At 46.3% G+C, this 18,576-nt stretch overlaps 4 protein-coding genes across 4 annotated transcripts; 1 reads left to right on the forward strand and 3 right to left on the reverse strand.

The window, feature by feature from the left end:
* Positions 1-2,055: 2,055 nt before the first annotated feature.
* On the reverse strand, positions 2,056-3,251 carry BO79DRAFT_225311 (putative cellulose-binding GDSL lipase/acylhydrolase; the record flags this gene model as incomplete). Its single annotated transcript, XM_025683727.1, has 5 exons — positions 2,056-2,259; positions 2,323-2,578; positions 2,685-2,931; positions 3,005-3,087; positions 3,154-3,251. 5 exons carry the CDS (start codon positions 3,249-3,251, stop codon positions 2,056-2,058), a joined length of 888 nt encoding a protein of 295 aa, XP_025543070.1.
* A 537-nt stretch (positions 3,252-3,788) lies between these two features.
* Positions 3,789-7,359, reverse strand: BO79DRAFT_188922 (tRNA (34-2'-O)-methyltransferase regulator RTT10; the record flags this gene model as incomplete). The annotated part of the gene is made up of 3 exons (XM_025680623.1): positions 3,789-4,508; positions 4,553-7,246; positions 7,300-7,359. 3 exons carry the CDS (start codon positions 7,357-7,359, stop codon positions 3,789-3,791), a joined length of 3,474 nt encoding a protein of 1,157 aa, XP_025543071.1.
* A 1,963-nt stretch (positions 7,360-9,322) lies between these two features.
* On the forward strand, positions 9,323-11,044 carry BO79DRAFT_62975 (Eisosome component PIL1/LSP1 family protein). The gene is made up of 4 exons (XM_025689513.1): positions 9,323-9,680; positions 9,830-9,963; positions 10,022-10,205; positions 10,262-11,044. The coding sequence occupies exons 1-4, from the start codon at positions 9,563-9,565 to the stop codon at positions 10,873-10,875; spliced, it is 1,050 nt and encodes a 349-aa protein (XP_025543072.1). The 5' UTR covers positions 9,323-9,562; the 3' UTR covers positions 10,876-11,044.
* Positions 11,045-12,637: 1,593 nt separating this feature from the next.
* On the reverse strand, positions 12,638-14,776 carry BO79DRAFT_63005 (bZIP transcription factor). The gene is made up of 2 exons (XM_025689514.1): positions 14,160-14,776; positions 12,638-13,467 (listed from the first exon to the last, which is right to left on the reverse strand). Exons 1-2 carry the CDS (start codon positions 14,422-14,424, stop codon positions 12,929-12,931), a joined length of 804 nt encoding a protein of 267 aa, XP_025543073.1. The 5' UTR covers positions 14,425-14,776; the 3' UTR covers positions 12,638-12,928.
* Positions 14,777-18,576: the final 3,800 nt, after the last annotated feature.

Below are 18,576 nucleotides of genomic sequence, written 5' to 3' on the forward strand. Positions count from 1 at the left end.
TAATAATATTTTTAAAATATTTAGAACAGAGATATCCGACACTATATAAATAATTATTTAATTTATAAAAGAAAAAATATATATTAAGATTTATTATTTAAATTATTCTAATCTCTTCTAATTCCTGATTAATTATAATAATATATATTTATAAATTTCTATTTCTTTCTGAAGGACTGTTATAGATTTAATATTATTTTTATAATAATAAATTATTTTAATAAATATATAATATTTATTTCTTATACAAAACAGATTTTTATATAAAATATAATTTATTTATTTATTAATTAAGTTTATGCCTGGACAGGGCCCCTTAATATTATTATTTTTAATTAAAAAAATTAATTTATAATTAATTTTTAGAATAAATTATATTAAATCCTATAGATTAAATTAAAACTTTTAATAATATATTATTTGCAGATTAATAAATAAATAAAAATTATTAACTAATATATAATCTAATAATTTATTTTATTTATTAATTATTTTTAAAATAATTAATTAGAATTATTATTATTTATTAATTTTATTATTATAATTCTGCCTCATGAATCTACCAGATTATTTTTATTTATAATTAAGAAAAAATATAAATTTTAAATATTATTTAACTAGATTTCTCTAATAAATTTATTATTTTATATTATTATTTAAAACTAAGCCCATGAGTTTATTTATTATATAAAATAAATTTAAATCTTTATATAAGATAAAATCTAGAAAATATAAAATTAATAAATATAATAAGCTAATTAGTTCTATTACTCTATTAATTTCAATATCAGTAATAAAATTTTTATTAATATTTATAACTAGAAATAGAACTAGTTCTTATAAAAACTATTAGAAAACTGGTATAATTCTGTATCTATTATTAATAAAATTAATAATATTTATAAAATTTATTTTTTTAAAAATATATATATATATTTTATCTTCTATTTTAAAAAATTTTATTTATATAATATATTTAATTTATTATCAGAACAGATCCAAGATACTACTATATTTATTAAAATTAATAATTAAATAAAATAAGAGATTAAAAATATTTTAATTAATTATTTATAATATAATTATTTCTAGTATAAAATTAAATAGCTAATATCTAATATAGTTAATTATATTTAATATTCAGTAGAAAATTTCAAGAATACTTTCTTTTATTTTTAAAATTATTATATAAAATATTTTATTTATTTTAGACTCTCTAAGCACCTTCTATAATAATTAATAATTATAGAGACTGATAAATTTATATTAAATTATAAAAAAAATAATTTATCTCTAGCTAAAGATAGCTAGACTTAAATAAAAAAATAATATAATAATAAGTAATATCTCAGAATTATATAACTTTTATTTTATTTATTTTATTTACCTGTCTTGCATGATTTATTTATCTTTATATAATTATATATTCTCTCTGAGTTTCTTTCTTTCTTTCCTCATGCTAGAAATTCTTGTTAGATAATACTAAATTTGATTATTTGATCAGCTTCCACATATAATTTTATAATAGTAAAATGTAATTACCCGGTTTAAATAAGATTTATTAATTTAGAATAAAATTTATCTAAGAATAATAATAAATAATCTTTTTATAATATATAAATAACTGATTATTATTATATATAACTGTTATTAAACTATATAGTAATAGTAAATAAGAATGAGTAATTACAGGTAATAATAGTGAATAATAATAATATATTATTATTAAATATTATTGAATATACTACTATCCTTACTACGCGGCCCTTCGGGCCCCTATGATATAAGAACATGGAGTAATGCATAAGTGGAGCTTTTATGTCAGTGACATTTTATCACTGGCAATGCATTCAGCCAGAATACCGTAGGGCAGTCCCTCATTAAAATATATAACCGATGCAGTCTATACTACATATCAACAATGAACCAATAAACAAAGCTGAGCATTTACAGCGTAACTAGTTCCATTTACACCCACTAGTATATATGCTTCATCTCAAACGTAGTAGTATAGCAGCAATACTATCCAACAAATAACATACTATAAAAATAATATTACCACCCCCCCAACCCCGCCATCACCCCCTTCATATCCTCCGCCTGCAAAAGATGATACTTCATGCCCGGATGATAATTATTCCACCAAATACACGACGTCCCATCATCATCGATACACGTGGCGTTAGGGAATCCATACGCCGTGGGATCATCCAGGATTTTCGTCATGAATGACCACGAGTCATAGAGGACGGTAGTTACCTTAGTACACATCCTAGTCAGCTCTCCTTCCAACCCCTACACATTAAGAAACGGGAAACTTACATCCCCCTTCTCCTTATTAAATTTCTCCACCATCCCCTCCAAATTCCGATTAAAAACCGCCAAATACTCCGCATGCTGCTTAACGACCTCCTCACCCTGATCCAAAAACAACGGACTGCGACTCGTCGGCGGGACATTCAGAAACAGGAACTTCCTGCCCCCGTTCTTATATACCTCCTCCACGAGACTTTCTAGTCGGGATATGAGCTTGGGTGTGTATGTCGCTGCGTCGGTGGAGTAGAATGCGTTTCCTATACTATTATTTCATACATTTTTATTAGCATGCACCCACCCACATCCCCATACATAATACACAACGAGAATAAGATCAATGAGAAGAAGGATGGAGGGAGGGGATATACTCATTAATCCCAATCCACACCCCAAACACCGCATCCTTTGCATCCCAAGGCGCCGTCTCCGGCTTCTGGGCGTACACATCCTCAAAGAGCCGGAACTGCGATGCCAAGTCACCGGGGTATGCGGGGACTAGGGCATTGTCGATTGTGGCGCCCCCCGCGGCGAAGTTGTAATTGAGGACTAAGGAGGCGTTTTCGGTTGTTGTTAGGTAGCCGATCCAGTTGGGGCCGTTGGTTGTGGTGCCGATTCCTGACCCATTATTATTATTAGGGGTTTGTGTTATGCGAGGGGTATGGGTATGGGAATGGGAATGGGTGCTTGCCTAGGTCTGGATTGCCCATGGGGTTGGAGGCGGAGGGTTGGGTGCTGGAGGCGCTGAAGCCGGTTTGGGAGTAGGAGTCTCCGCTATATTCTTGTTTAGTGGTGGCGGTGATGGTGTGGTGTGGTTAGGGGTGACGGTTGGGGACGTACAAGGTGAAGAAGTAGGTGGGATTAGTGGTGGTGTTTTCTGCTCTTGGTCGTGGTACTTGGGTCCATGGTCTGGCTGTGGCTGTGGGGATAGCGGTCATGGTGAAGGTGATGCCGCTGGCGAGGAGCCAGGAGGGTGGGAGTTTCATGTTGGTTTACTGCTGTTGTTGCAGTATGGATTGTAGGTTCAATGAAGGTCTTGGCTGGGTAGAATGTGAAGCTTCAAGCTGTGCTGATCTTCTGGATACTATTATATAGTATCACTACTAAAAGAGGGGTATGCATCACGCCCATTCTAGACCCAGCTGTAACCCATTGGAATTTGGATCCTGTGGAATCATTTAGCCGACTGCGATCGGACCTCAATGCGGTTGATGGAAAAAGAATTCCCCGTCTTGAACCCTGGTGTTGCGGGGTAGCAATCGAGCAATGCATGCTTGCTTGCATCCTGCAGATAGCAAATCGGAGGGAGAAGAACATCACGCAGATATCAATCAAGCATTGATCGAGCAGACTATGCCGTTTTGGCTACGGGGTTACTTGCTTAGTTCCCCGGGTAATAGCGTAATCCGCGGTACACTCTATTCTATGGCTCTATGTTTATTGGTATAGTATGTGCAAATCATCTAAAGTAGGTACTACAACTGCAGACGCAACATCTCCATGCCAGTACCACACACCACCAGCTTACTTCCCGACGCATCGTGGAGGATGTCCAGCGACGAAATGTCCGCCACAGAACTGTACCGCTCCGCTGCCTTGCAGATCTGGATCCGGTCCGCCCCGTTCATCTTCGTGTTAATATCGATCCACCAGATCTTGACTTGGTGGTCGTTGCCGGACGATGCGACGGCGAATCGAGCAGTCCCGTCGCTTGGGTTCAGGTGCTGCGTGAGAATCTTCGTCGTCGTTATGCAGGCTGCGTGGGCATCGGGGACTGCGATGGTGCATGTGGCCGCGCCGTTCTCGATGCTTGTGTCCAGAAGAGTGACGGTCATCGAGTTGTCGTCGCCGGCTGCGACGATCAAGGACAGGGTGTTTGATAGATCGGCCAGTTCTAGGCTCTTGATGCTGTTCCAATGGATCTGGTAGCGGTTTTCGCATGAGATGGTTGCTGGCGTGATGGATGCTCCTTGGATGGTCTGCTTCATACGCAGAGGTGATGTGATCGTGTAGAAAGGTTCCAAAACGGAGGTCAGGTCCCAGAGTGTAAAGTAGCCGTCTGTGGAAGCTGTGATTAGGCTCAGTGATGAGCCCTTGAGCATGAAGTTTGCTTGCGTGAGGCAGTTGCTCATGTACGTGCCATTCGCTAAGAGGGTAAAGCTGCCTCCTTCGGCCGATGAGGTGTAATGGAAGATCTGCACAGTTAGCATCGCTCAAAAAGAATGTATGGTCTGCTTACCTTGATGGTGGAATTAGAATAGGTCAGACAGATTAGGAACGAACCCTCTGCCTGCTCGTCCTCCACCTCCAATACGTCGAAACTCGTTGTCCGAAGATCAGAGTTGGGGTCGCTCTTGGGACATTCCCCATCCAAGATCGTTCCAAGTCCAAACCGAGGAATCGAGTGTGTCCGCCAAACGAAGAACTGCTCGTAACCACCGCTCGTAAAGAGGAAGCGCCCGTCAGTGGACCACCCCACACTCTGAAGACCCGTGTGGTGCTCTCGCAGGAGCCGTAAACATTTGAAAGCTCCCCAGCGGTTCTCAGACTGCGCATCGCGAGGTGTAAAGATACGCACATTTGTATCTTCCGATCCCGTCGCGAACAACGGGCCCAGTCCACCCTGCTGAGTCGCAGACATGGCCTTCACTTCTCTACCGTGGCTGCCAGAACGCAAGGTCCGGCTGGCGTCCGGATGTATCTCCATGCCACTAAAGCCGGATTGAATCCATAGGAGTGAACCAGCCCAAGCTTTGGTATTGTTAGGTTGGAAAGCCCAGGCGCGTCGGCCGCCATTACACTTGTGTCTAGCGACTTCTGTCTGCGCGGATTCGTTCCAAAGCACAAAGTCCATGGGCTGAAATCCGTAGATCATGAGGTCTTGAGATACCTTGTCGATATAGGCTCCTTGGATCTCACAGTTGAAAGCCAGTGAGGCCAGATGTAAGGTTTGAAGAGAGATGGAAGGCTCCGGGCCTTCTGAGATAACCAGTTTGTGTACGCCGTAGGTCCCGCTCCGTCCACAGGTCAAAAAGTACGGATGCAGCTGTTCTTCCTCACCGTATAGCGACGAGAATGACGTGATGTAGCTGAGTCCTTCACGACCGTGTAGCTTGCTCGGGGGCATAACAGGTTCGATACTCTCGGTATTGGCCACCTTATACAGAGCGAAATTGCCAGTGAGAGAGCCGAGTGCCAGGTACTGCTTACCGCATACCAATGATGCAGATGCCATGCCGAAGCCGTAGGGGAGATTAATAGTTATTCTATCCACCGACGGTTTATCACCTGACAGCGATACCATGAAAAGCTCTGCTGTCTCGGAGTTCGGATAAGACACAGTGAATACCAGATTGGCTTCTGATTCTGAAACCTGGTTATAGTCGAGGGGGATCAAAATCAAAGGTCTTTGACCGACGTCGACGAGCTTTGTTAAAGACCTGACGTTATGATTGTAAAGCCGAATCGAACCTCTTGCGTTACCAACAAGGGCAATACCTTCCTGTGGTAAGCTGCCAACAACTGAGTAAGATCGCAGGTCATCTTCGACGAATAATGTTTCTTTAAAGATATGTTGCTTAGACAAGTCTTGGGCATTGATATGACCGACCTGAACCTCGCCACGGGCAGTCACAGCAATGAACTCGTTCTGTGAGACAAAATCAAAGCCTTTGATGGACGTCTCAACGTGGGGTTCCGAATTTTGAGTATCAACTGTCATCGTAATGCGGTCGTGTAGATTGGGTAGAACGAGAGATCCATTCTCGTCTGCCTTAATGGTAAAGTTCTTCACGGCTCCATCAGCGCCGCCGGTATAAATCACCGCCTCCGTATCCGTGCTGCGCACCTCCAAGGACCAGACGTGCTTGCCCGTGTGTTTGCGGATGGAGATGCCCTCAGTCAGCTTGAATTGGGGTGTCTGTGACGACGGGTCCCATGTGAGATCCCATAGTATGCACGTCGCGTCTTCACCACGAGAAATAAGATTCATTTTGCCTAATCCCTCTCCCACAGGAAGGAAGTTGACACCCCAAATTCGGGCCAGATGCCCAAAAGCACTGGCAATGGTTTTCTCGGAACCGACCTCGTTGTCGTGAGCTACAGCACCGAAGCCAGTGCTCCGGAGCTCAAAGCCATCGGTCGAGTACGCCGGCGCATCGTGGCGAGACGTACGCTCGCAGTCAGAAATGTCCCAGATTCTGATCGTTCTATCGTCACTACAACTAGCCAGCAGTCGTCCGCTCTGGTCGCCGCGCAAGGAAGCAATAGAAGGAGATATCCGGACCCCGAAGATTGACCCTTCATGGCCCGTAAAGAAGTGATGAATCGAACCGACTGCTCCTCCAGACTCATTCAGATAGGAAGACCAAACGATGATCTCTCCAAAAACAGTCCCTGCGGCAATCAGGATGTGAGAGTCCGAGAGGGCGACGATATCTGCAGAGTACAAAATCGTGTTGACACCAGTAACAAGTGGCTTTATGTGAACAGCCTTTTCATGTTTTGACCCGTCTCCATCTACTATATGCAGACCAAGAACGGCATTGTGGGCCGTCAATACATATGCAGTCGTGGACTCTTCCTGGCTGGACGCACAACCAGCCAGGATCCAATCTGGTCCTTGATATTCAGCGCTTGCAGCCACGAGTCTTGCACTGGGCTCTTGAACAGAGAGAAACAAGTCAAAAGCTCTCACGGACTGTCCTCCCCAGGCAACGAACCGGGCATGTGAGGGCCCGGCAACTTGCTCTTGTTGGCTGAGAGCAACGAACCCGTGCACATGATTTCGCTTGAAGGCCTTCAGCTCTGCGAGCAGTTTCCCAGTCACTTCATCAATGAGTCTGATATAAGTGCCTTGGGCTTGGAGTAGAAGCTTGACATCCCTCAACTCCAGCGCTTTGAGCGCCGTTACGGGGACGCAAGTGTCAATGTGCTGGAGACGGTCAGCGATGTTGAGTATGATTGATATATAAGACTACCACTGACCTCAACGGAGGGATGCATTCTTCGAGGCACATTATCTACAAATGGTGGCTTCCCCCGCATGGCGATCATCGTTCAAAATTCCAGAATTTCCATCCACTGTGAATAGGCTTACGTAATGAGTGGTGGGATATGGTGTGGCACGTGACACAGCCTGCCAGAATCTGAGGGGTTTGCATTTGCTAGTGATTATATCGCTGCAGATAAGCCATAAGTCCATCAACGAGGAACCCAGTCTATGGTAGATACTTGTATGGCCCCTATTGGGAATTGAGTGCGAAGATGATCATAAAATCATCCCTTGTCAATACTACAGTGTATGCAAATCATGGTTCACGTGATTGAGATCACTTGTCACTCTTCGGATGCATATTGTTGCTTCTACTTTGTTGCTTCTACTCTGTGTAGCTGCAAATTACTGTGTGTGTATCGAAAAGTGGGCTAAGTAATAGGACGAAGCCGCAATGCTTCAGCCGACTATCACGAGAATTCTGCATGACACACAATAACGGCAACATACTACACAAGATAAGATTAAGACGTGTAAGAGGGGCTAATTGTGAAGTGTGGGTAAAAACACATTGAACGGAGAACAAGGGCAGTAGTAGCCGTGTAAAGGGTTGGAAAATTGTACTTTGTACACAAGTAGCTGCTGCATCGGGTGGGTGGGAAGCGCTAACAAGACCAGCTTAACAGAATGCGGTCCATGCTGAGACAGCAGATGGACTCCACAGGCTTATATTCAAGCTTGAGAAGATTAGCTTGAGACTTAACTCGTCACCCCCATTGGGAAGCCGTCTTGACTGAGGACCTGTGGGGCAGAGTTATCGAGGGTGTAACTCCTGGTGACGATATGACTTGAGTGACCCGGAGCGTCAAAAAAAAGTACAAAACCTGGCGTGAGCTACTGCCGAATCTCATCTAAAAGGGGTATAAGTGCCTGTGTCACAAGAGCTTGTTAGCCATAGGTAAAAGGACGAGAAAAACTCTGCATAACATCATGTGTTGACGGGAGATGAACAAGGGCCCCCCACCGTTCGTCATGATGTTGCAGAATCACTAAGCAAGTGCCGCTGGACCCGAGTTCCAGGAGTTCTGGTCCTGGGCGATCCGAATGCGGAGACGGCGATCACCTAGGCGATGGGCACTATCTGGACCTACTATCTGTACGTTTATATGAGACTAAATTATAGTCCCGCAGCGGTCTGGACTATCGCCTTGATCATTTCCATCGTGTGTCTCGAAAAGGGGGTTTCTGGTGGAATTGCTCGAGCCAGCCATCGGGGCGGTTCTGTAGAGGACATCTACCTAGAATGAGAAGAAGAAATCAATAAGTTTAGATCATTGTGGGCATGAGACAAATGAAAAGAAAACGTAGCTAGCAAGCCACAAAACAGACACCATCACCATATGAGAATAGCTCAAACTCTGTATGACATTGACGAGTTGGTCAAACTTTCGCTTCATCTGTTGGACTGATCGAGGGACCAAAAATCGATGACATCAGTTATTTTTGAGCGGATTCTTTGGGTCGTGATGACGTCGCGGGTTCCGGGGAAACCAGAAAGAAAAAAAGAATGGGTATATATGAAGCTTGCAGTGAGAGATGATCCCAGTTCCCCTGCGAATCCCCTTAATTTTCCTAATAGGTTATTCCTCCGGTTCCTCTGGATTGAAGTTAATTGCAAAGAGAAAATTTGCCAATCGCCTTGCGTTGCTCGTGATCAACCAAAATTACTGCCTGATTTTCACCTTGTAATACTGGAGCCTCTCAATCGGGTTTAGTGCTGGTCTAGTCTCGACGTCACGAACGAGACTCTAGAGTTGCAACCACAAGCAGTTCATTTCATTTCCAGCCCAACTCGCTCCACTCTTCCCCCAGCCTTCAAAGGGGAAAAAGCACCCAAAAGCCCACTTCTTTCCCCCCCCCCCCCTCTGGCTCAAGTGAAGGAATTTCGCAAGTGTCATTGATCCATCTGCTCATCGACTCTCAAGCGTGGTTCCTTACCATCATCACCACTCATCCACCTTTCCCACTTTGGACCATCTCGTGTCTCGATCTCGGACCCGTTGCATTGCCCACCCCTCTCGCCTTGATCCCTCTTCCGTCGCATCCCGTCGCGCCCTCCTGACACACGTCACTCCTGCGCAAAGAATCTCTTGAAAGATACCGCCTCGTCCGATTTGCAGCCAACCTTGGTGGCTTTCTTCTCTATTCTTTCGTTTCATCCCTTGTGTCTAGCCTTTCGCACTCGGACAATTCGCCATGCATCGCACCTATTCTATGCGCCAGTCGCGCCTGCCGACGGCCTCGCAGATTGAGAACCCTCCTCCGCCATTGTCTTCCACCAAGACAAACAGAATCTTTGGAAAGGGTGGTTTTGGTGAGTGATCCCCAAGAATGTTGGATCTTTGTCCTGGATGGAGATCAATGGCTCTGGTCACTCCCTATGCTAGGGGGGGCTAGACAACCACTATCTGCTGAGAACAAGCTGAGCCTTGTATGATGATGAAACTGACAATGTCAATTCAGGTCATGCCTTGCGCAAGAACACGGCTGGCGCCTTCGGGCCCGACCTTGCCAGGAAGCTTTCCCAGTTGGTGAAGATGGAAAAGAACGTCATGCGCAGCATGGAGATGGTTTCTAGGGAGCGTATGGAAACTGCTGTATGTCTAGCGATTCAACTTCTTGGGAGACACGAGGACTAATCATGGGTGCTGGCAGCAACAACTCTCCATCTGGGGTGAAAACTGCGACGAAGATGTTTCTGACGTCACTGACAAGCTGGGAGTCTTGCTCTACGAGATTGGTGAACTGGAAGACCTCTTCGTCGACCGCTATGACCAGTACCGTGTCACCATCAAGAGCATCCGCAACATTGAGGCTTCGGTTCAGCCCAGCCGCGACCGTATGTGATTTCTGTCCTATTACCGATTTTTAGTTCTAACATGCATACGCTTCTAGGCAAGCAGAAGATCACCGATGAGATTGCTAAGCTCAAGTACAAGGACCCCAACTCTCCCCGCATCGTCGTTCTAGAGCAAGAGCTTGTCCGTGCAGAGGCCGAATCCCTCGTGGCTGAAGCCCAGCTCTCCAACATCACCCGCGAGAAGCTCAAGGCAGCCTTCCAGTACCAGTTCGATGCACTCAGGGAGCATTGTGAAAAGGTGGCTCTCATCGCTGGATACGGCAAGCACCTCCTGGACCTGGTCGATGACACGCCGGTTACTCCAGGCGAGACTCGCCATGCTTATGATGGATATGACGCCAGCAAGGCCATCATCCAGGACTGTGAGGAAGCCCTCGCCAACTGGGTCACCTCCAAGGCGTCGGTCAAGCCCGCTCTCTCCCAGCGCTCGCGCACCCTGTCTCAGCGTCACCGTGAGACCCTCAAGGGCCGTGAAGGCGTCGATCTTTCCGGCCAGGACCAGCCCATGGGCCGTGACTCTTGGGTGCCCGCGGATCAGCATGCGACCTACCAGCACGAGGTAGAGGATGGTGAGGAAGTGGCCAGCACTGTGGACGGAGAGTCGCGGGGTCGAGAAGAGGAGCGGGAGCCCGTCACGGTGTCTGTTTAAATAGGATGAGAAAGTGGTGAAGATCAGCTTACCTTGGTGGATCATATACGATCATTGAGACCGCCAAGTTACTGATCAATACTCTCATCTTTGTCTCTATATTTGCGGTTTGAGATTCCCGCTCGATATGATTTTGTCGTTCTTCCTTGATGCCTTTTGTGATTTCTTTTTACCCCTAACGAGTTTTCCGTTACCTTACGATTAATATACTCCCTGACGACGCATGTCCCGACACTAGTCATCGAGATTATTCCCCTATTGATGAAGGAAATGAAACCCGACACACGTGGTGGGAATATTCGCGATCCAAAGAGACATGGCCGGGTCCAAGGGGAACTTACTCTACTGTCGAACTGATTAATGTATTACTATACCACCTGCGAGGAGGACGGAGCAGAGAGAGAAGAAAGACAGAGTATTTATAGTTGGTGCAATCCTTGAGTTCGTCTTGTGCTCGTGGTTTGAATCTCTGTGTTTTGGGATAGGAGTAGTAGGTACTTAATGAACTTGTTAATGAGCTGTGCAATGGTCTATACTTATTATATTCTATTAAACGACTCCTACGGAGAAGTGCAGTCACAGCTAAGCCTGTGTCTACATAGAAGCACGTAAAACCAGGTCAACTTAAGCAGCAGCAGCAGCAGCAGCAGTAGTAGTCATCATATTTACAGCCTACAAACCAAGCACACCACACTACCCCTCAAAAACGAGCCAAAAAGCAACTTACGAACCAAAAGAAATAAGGTGAAATACAAAAGACACCCACCCCCACGTCCAATACAATTTTAATTTAGTAAAACAAAATCGTGACCATCTCTCCATATCACGTCATTCCTCAAATCAATACTTTTTATTTACTAAAGTGACCTTAGTACCTTCTCAGATCGATCGATCGGGTCTTACTGTATGTAGTACTTAGTACATAGTTTCATAAGGATAAGATACTAGTAGTATGCAAAAGTACAATAATAAATTAGATCTGATGTATTCGTAGACAGCAGTAACTGTATGGGTCTATCAAGAGGAATAAAATGAGTTTAAAAGGAAGACTGTTTACTTTGTAGATGTTGGAATCATCACGGAGTAAAGATCAGCCGGGCTTGGATAAGTTGCCTGTACTTAGTTTTCTAGTTTGCTTCCTTAGGCAGTAAAATTAGGGGGTGATGTCACGGACGGAAGAAGTGGCGGTCGGGGCGGCCGGTCGGGAGGGAGGGGGAGCCACCAAGCGGCCGGATTCCCCGGATTGGTGGTATTGGGCGCAGCAACCATGTGACCCTTGTCTTTGTTGCCTTATAGAGATTACTTACTAGGACTACATGCTTAGGGACTGTGGCTGAATGCCGTCAGTCAAAGACAATTTGTCTCGTCTACGGCTTCTCTGATAATTCGCTGGTCTGTAGAAATAAGCCGTGCAGTTCATTCTGGCACTTGGGCTCGGCTGAAACCCATTCGGCATATAGTAGATAGATGATAGTAGTATGAGTCTGAAACACCGTGTACAAGAGTCGAATCTTCAAGACCACTCAATTGCACGTGGGCTGGTCAATGCGTTTAACAGCAACAACAACACCAACACCAACAGAAAACACAAGAGATGAACAAGCAACCCTTCCCAGTACTCCGATTGCGGGGGCACGTATGTATGTATAAGGGGTTCAGAGGACTCTATCCCTGACCCACGGCCCGCTGAAAGCTCACAACAACAACCATAACTGAAACCATGTCCATGGCCCTTGAGAAATAACCGAACCAGGCTGAAGACTACCCACAAACCCTCACCTTCGCGCACACAAACAGGAGATAGAAGAACATAGGAAACAAGTCATTACATCGTCATCTGACTCCATCCTAGGATGGATAACCAGCCTAAAAGAGGGAAACGAAAACAGATGCGACGGGCCACTCAGTCTGTGAGTACGCCCATACAAAAGAAGACCCATGGAGATCCACGCAGGTACTATGTAAATATCGAAATGATTGAGGACGATGAAGCAAGGCAAAAAGAAGCTCAAAAAAAGAAAGGAATCAAGGAGGCAACTTCTTTTCTTTGACTTCAGTTGTCGGTCCCGACGCCCTTCTTTTTTGGCTGAATATGTTTTTGCCCGGGGCCAGTAGCGTTGGTACCTTGGGAGGCCAAGGCTGTGCTGTCAGTTGGGGGAGGAGCCATGCGAGTCGAGCTGGCTTCGTGCTTTTCGGTCAAGAGGTTCTTCAGCCAGCGGTTCTCCATTTCGAGCTGCGCTACACGCGCCTCGAGAGTTGCGTTCTTTTCGGTGGTTTCGCGCACGGTGCGTTCGAGGGCCTGTTCGCGCTGTTTCTTCTTCATGCGAAACCGGGCGCTGGCAGCCGTATTGCGGCGTCGCCGGTCTTCTTCGGCAGCACGGCGGACGCCCTCCTCCTGGCCAAGGGCGGAAGCAAGGTGATCGCCAGGAATCTGCGTGCTGTACTTGCTGTGGTTGATATGGCCGTTTGGAGGTGAGATGGAAGAGGAGACATCGGAGGGTGTCATAGCACCCGCACCGTGCCCCAGGTCATCGGGAGGACCATATGAGATAGGTGGATAGATGGGATGAGCTGAGTAGGACAGCATTTGGTCTATATAGAGGAGTCAATACACTTGTCCCTTGGTAGTAGGTAGCGTGGGGTGGTAACACCCAAAGCCAAGAAGTGATATGGAGACAGCAAGCAGAAGGGGACAATGTTCAAGATCGGAAACAGAAGCAGGGGGAACATGGAGCACTTGAAGGGGGCCTTGGATGATCAAGAAGAGGTAAGCTCGGCATAAGGGTCCGTTAACGACAGGGTTCCCGACGTTGTCATTGGTGTGAACGATTGCGTGCTCAAATAGAGCGCTCATCCAGACATGGGGATGGCAACCCACCAAAACCTCAAGCTAAAGACACCAAAGACGAGCGAAAAGCATAGAAATAGAACCAAGGTGGGTAAGGTGTCCCGGAGCTGCAGAATTTTCGCAATGCAGCGAAAATTAAACAGAATCCAGAGAACTCCCCCGAAAAAGTAAAGGGGGAAAAGTGGTTACAGAGGGTATTCAATGTGGCCATTCTCAGGCAGCCAGAATTAAAGGACGCAGGGAGGATCATGTTCAAGACAATCTGGTCACAAGCAACAGGGACAAGGCATCTGCGGTTACATGCGCTTCCACAGCAACTTTCCAGCATAACAAAGCCATCCAATGCCGTAGGGCTAGCGAAATTAAAGCGAACCACAAAGCACGAAAATTGCGCAAACGATGCAACGATGAGAGTCATAGATCTTGGGAGACTTACCATGATACGGATATCCGCGCACATCGATCGGACTGCGTTCGTCCTCAATGCTATCATACGAACTGACGGAGAGACCGCCCATCCCCTCAGTCTGATCGTAATCCATGTTCAGATTCGAAAAGGCAGCCAGGCCGGCAGAATCTGCATCAAAGGAATAGTGACGACTCTTGGCCAAGTTAGGATCGTGTCGAGAGAGAAGAAAGTTGAAGTTTTCAAGCCTATCGAAGCTCGAGGCTGTCTGACGAGCGAGGTGCTCATCTGACATATTGGCAGTGGAGGAGAGGTATTTAGAGGGATTCCGGCCCTTGCCCTCTAAATTAGGTTCGTTTTTGGGTATTTTTCTTTTTCGTAACCGCCGGCCTCCCAAATTGCTTGGTGGCTGCGTCCCGGACAGGCAGGATCCAGAAGTGGTTTAGATGACAACAGAATGGTACAGAATTGACAAGCCGATGTCAAACCCCAGATCAGCGTGTCTAAGAAAATAAAAATAAAAAGGAGGGGAAGGGGTGTGTGTGAGTGTGTCTGCGAGTGGAAAAGTAAGGTTCGGAGATAATACAGGTTGGCAGGAATATTTCACAGGATGCAGATTGGGTGACTTGTAGCAAAGATATCTGTTCTGCATTCACTCCATCGCTCACAATGGTATGGCCCGGGACGGCTAGCCACGTACGCAGAGAAGCACGAGCAGTAATGGGACAATGGGCCGGGAGGGATGAGTGGGAAGGAGGGTAGAAGGGGGCGACCGGGAAAGCTAGTCAGGTTGCGATGTGGATCGAGACCAAGCGTGGCCAGATTAAAGAGAGGGGTGGGATTTCAGGTGAGTACTAGAGTTAGTTGCAGAAGGAGGAAACGACCAGCAAGCAGGACCATGTATCACCAGGGCGAAAAGATGAGAAAAACGAGCGTCAGGCCGGGGAATAAGCATGAAGGACCACGCAGTTGTGGTGATCGTCTCATGCCCGGGCAAGGCTAGTGGATGATCTGATAGAATGGAGAAATGTCGTGATCGCACGCTGTGGTTGGCCAGTCACAGCCTCGGAAATGCCCAAATGATTTCACCGCTTTGGGAGGCGGGCAGTTGCGGAGGAGTCCGGAGAGCGGGAGAGGAGATGGGATGGTTAGATAGATATAGTTTCCAGGGGAAAGGAAAGAAAAGTTGGGGAGAGAGGGGTGGGAAAGATAAAACGAAAGAAGATTGGATCGGATAGATTTTTGGGGAAAGAAGGGGGTGCGTGGTCCAGAGGGGGGGAAAATAATACCAGTTACTACAGTACTTACTATACTTACTCATTCCAGAATGTTAGGGAGAAGGCCCGGGTAGTAGGGGAGAGGAGGGGGGGAGGAGCACGGCACTGGGTACGACACAGTAACGGAACTAACTACTAACTACAACTACTTACTACTTACAGTACAATGCGGACGTCAACCTGTTCGATCATCGCCCAGATGCGACAAAGACAGGCGAACGCCGTCCGAGAGGAGCGAAAAGTCCCTCCCAGTCCCGCCCACTCCAACCACTGAAAAAGGGGAAGTGCCACGGCACGGAGAACTAATTGGTAATCATGGGTAATTTTGATACCCACATTTTATTGTGGCTTAACTATGAATCCAACATCTCCGTTACGAGAACGTGACAGAGAGCCAACGACCTTCAATCTAACATTATCCGCCGCAGATTAGTGTGGCCCGTCTTGGGGTTAGCTTCCCACCAGGGGTTGGACCAGGAGCCAATCCCCTTCCCTATGCACTGTCTCCTCCCAGATATTAATATTCTCTTCCAGTCCACCCATCGCTGAGCCAGACCTTGGTTTCTCCACTGCTCTCACAAAAGCACCTTTGTCCGAGCCCTGGGATATTCTGTTTTGCCGTTTCACTATTGCTCGGAGCAAATCATAATCAGTTAAACGCGTTGCTGAATGACGCGGTCCTTCCGGCCGTTGCTTCCTCGATCGAACTTTCGAGGCATCTGGTCAACTAACCATAACTACTACTAACATGCAAGCTTGGCGCTTCCGTCCGTCTCCTGAATCCATCTTCTTGCTCCTCGGTCTCTATCTCTACTGGAGGGACTGCTTTCCCCGCGCTCCACGGCGGAATATGACCTCACGGTGCTGATGGCCATCTTTGTTTGGCTATGATCAGACCGATCGACCACACTGCTCCCCAGTCCAACTCCCTAAACGGGTTGTCCTTCAGGTGGGAAGATCTTTCTCCCCTTACATAGTCCTGTCGAGTTCCGAGGATTTGGTTAGTTGCGTCCTCGACTGGCCTGCAGAGTATACTTAAGTACGGTCCTTACACCTGCACTGGTTTCGTTGCACAATTCCCGCAATGTGCATTATCTGGACCATGCGGTTGCTGTCAATTACACTTCTTCTTTCGCGGGTCACCACAGACTACGCACTGTGTTGACTGGTTAGTCAAATGGTCCCTGAGTGACGGGAGAACTCCGGTAGGTGCGACTGACCTAGCACACCATTCTGTACCCACTACATCCTGCTGTCATTCAGAAAGACCTTCCGATGGATGACACGGTCCACGGAAAAGTCTCGAATCTTACGGAGAGTGGATGTCCTCTTCTCGGGACCATCTCGGCGCCGCAATGGACCACAATAACTCCAACTATGCATTAACCTACGTAAAGAAGGCTTACCACGTCGACAACCTAATAGGTTTTTCCGCGGCCGACTGGATAGGCTACTATCCACTTCTCCAACCGCCTACTGCGCCGCTGGAAGTTGATTCTCCACTGCCAATTCGTGCCCCATGCCACCCATCTTCATGCTTGAATTCTTCCTGCCCACTTGCCAAGAAGAAGTTTTCCATGAAATCTCAGCTCATGTCTTACTCGCGCAGTAGCAATGCCCTTAGGGCTCGTATGTTCGGGCCATGTTACCTTTTCGGAATGTATACATACCCACTAGGAAGAGACCAGGCGTAAAATCCAACATGACCACGAGAGATCCCGCTCCAGGCTGCGTGTTTTTAAGTTTCGTGAGCTGATTAGGACTTTCTAGCCCTCTGCTACTTGAGTGGCGTAGGTTGCCACTTACTACAATTAAAGCCTAGAGTAGCCGTAACCTGCCTAGTACAACGATGGTCACTAGTCATCGCCCCCGGCTGGATTATGTTATACTACGCCAGCTTGTATAGTAGAGTTGCGAACGTCGGAGTTCTACAACAGCAGTAGTCTAATTGGGTATGGTTTACGAATGCTAATTGTTTGCAACTGTCTGTTGTTGTAGAGACGGTACGCAATAACTACACCGGCTGATGAACTAGCACGTGCTCCAATGTTTACCAACGCGGAAGTTACGATCCATCTCTCCTTTGACCGTCAAGCTTTCTTTCTCTTTCTTTCTCGCGTATACTTGCTTATTTTTAACTCTTCGAAGGTTTCCGGATGGAGCAGGAAAAGGTGATTCAATTTTACCAGACAAGAATCTATACTACGTTTACCGAGTCCAGTTGTCATCATGTTAGGAGGAAGAGGAAAGACAAGGACGAGAACGAACACGGCTCACTTAATAGCGTGTACGTCTTCTACCAAGCTCTGGTACATCTATCAAACAGATGAGCACCTATCCATTGGATAATCCGTTTACGTCCCAATATGACATGTCACACCTCCCGCTCCCGGGACCTTCAGCTGAGCAGAGTAGGCAACTTCAATCTTACTCGTTGAGGAGGCAGAGAGGGAAAAGCGCTGCATCTTCCACGAAATGCGGGGGGGGATTGGGCTTTTCTTGACTTGGAAAGTCCAATGAAACCCCGATGCAGGCTTTTATCTGATCGGATTCTGACCTTAACCCAAACCTTAGGCGCTGCAACAACTATGGGTTCGTAAGGCTACCAGCCCGCATGATCACTTGCTTTAATCCTCTATCGTGCTAACAATGAGCTTCTGCTAGTGATCACCCTCCTCTCTAAAAGTATCCACGAAGCGCGGAAAATGGCCTGAGAAAGAGCGGTCGTCTGGAGAAAAACTCAAGGGAGAGATTCGCATGCCTGCGCGTTGTAATGGCAATAGGTGGCAAGCATTTATAGGGTTATTCGAATCATCTTCAGGCCACGAAGGAAGCCCACGTTGCTTCGAGTGCAACTACTGGGTAGAGATCATTCTACCTCCATCGGAGTCGAAGGAGCCATGCTCATTGGTACACCCGGGTTTGCAGCGTTCGGTGGCATCAACCACGCCCAATGAGATAGAAGGTATCCTACTGGATCTAGAAGTATTTCGTCCGAATGGCAGACGCGTGTGTAGCAACGAGACCTGGAGCTATAAAAGGTATGCGTTTGGTTCATTGAGAGCAAACAAGTGCGAGCAGGCATCGAGTTAGTAGCTGACAGGGATTCTAAACCGATTCAGTTATCAACCCAACAGTGGCATTACCGACGATTTCAAAGGAATCATTGA

This window comes from Aspergillus costaricaensis (genome assembly GCF_003184835.1).
Source record: "Aspergillus costaricaensis CBS 115574 unplaced genomic scaffold BO79scaffold_5, whole genome shotgun sequence".
Classification (NCBI taxonomy): domain Eukaryota; kingdom Fungi; phylum Ascomycota; class Eurotiomycetes; order Eurotiales; family Aspergillaceae; genus Aspergillus; species Aspergillus costaricensis.

Coding starts and splice junctions, on each gene's coding strand:
- BO79DRAFT_63005 (XM_025689514.1), bottom strand. CDS start 14,424: ATGTCAGATGAGCACCTCGCTCGTCAGACAGCCTCGAGCTTCGATAGG. Junction 13,468..14,159: donor GCGCGGATATCCGTATCATG/GTAAGTCTCCCA, acceptor TCCTCTATATAG/ACCAAATGCTGTCCTACTCA.
- BO79DRAFT_62975 (XM_025689513.1), top strand. CDS start 9,563: ATGCATCGCACCTATTCTATGCGCCAGTCGCGCCTGCCGACGGCCTCG. Junction 9,681..9,829: donor CTTTGGAAAGGGTGGTTTTG/GTGAGTGATCCC, acceptor ATGTCAATTCAG/GTCATGCCTTGCGCAAGAAC. Junction 9,964..10,021: donor GGGAGCGTATGGAAACTGCT/GTATGTCTAGCG, acceptor GGGTGCTGGCAG/CAACAACTCTCCATCTGGGG.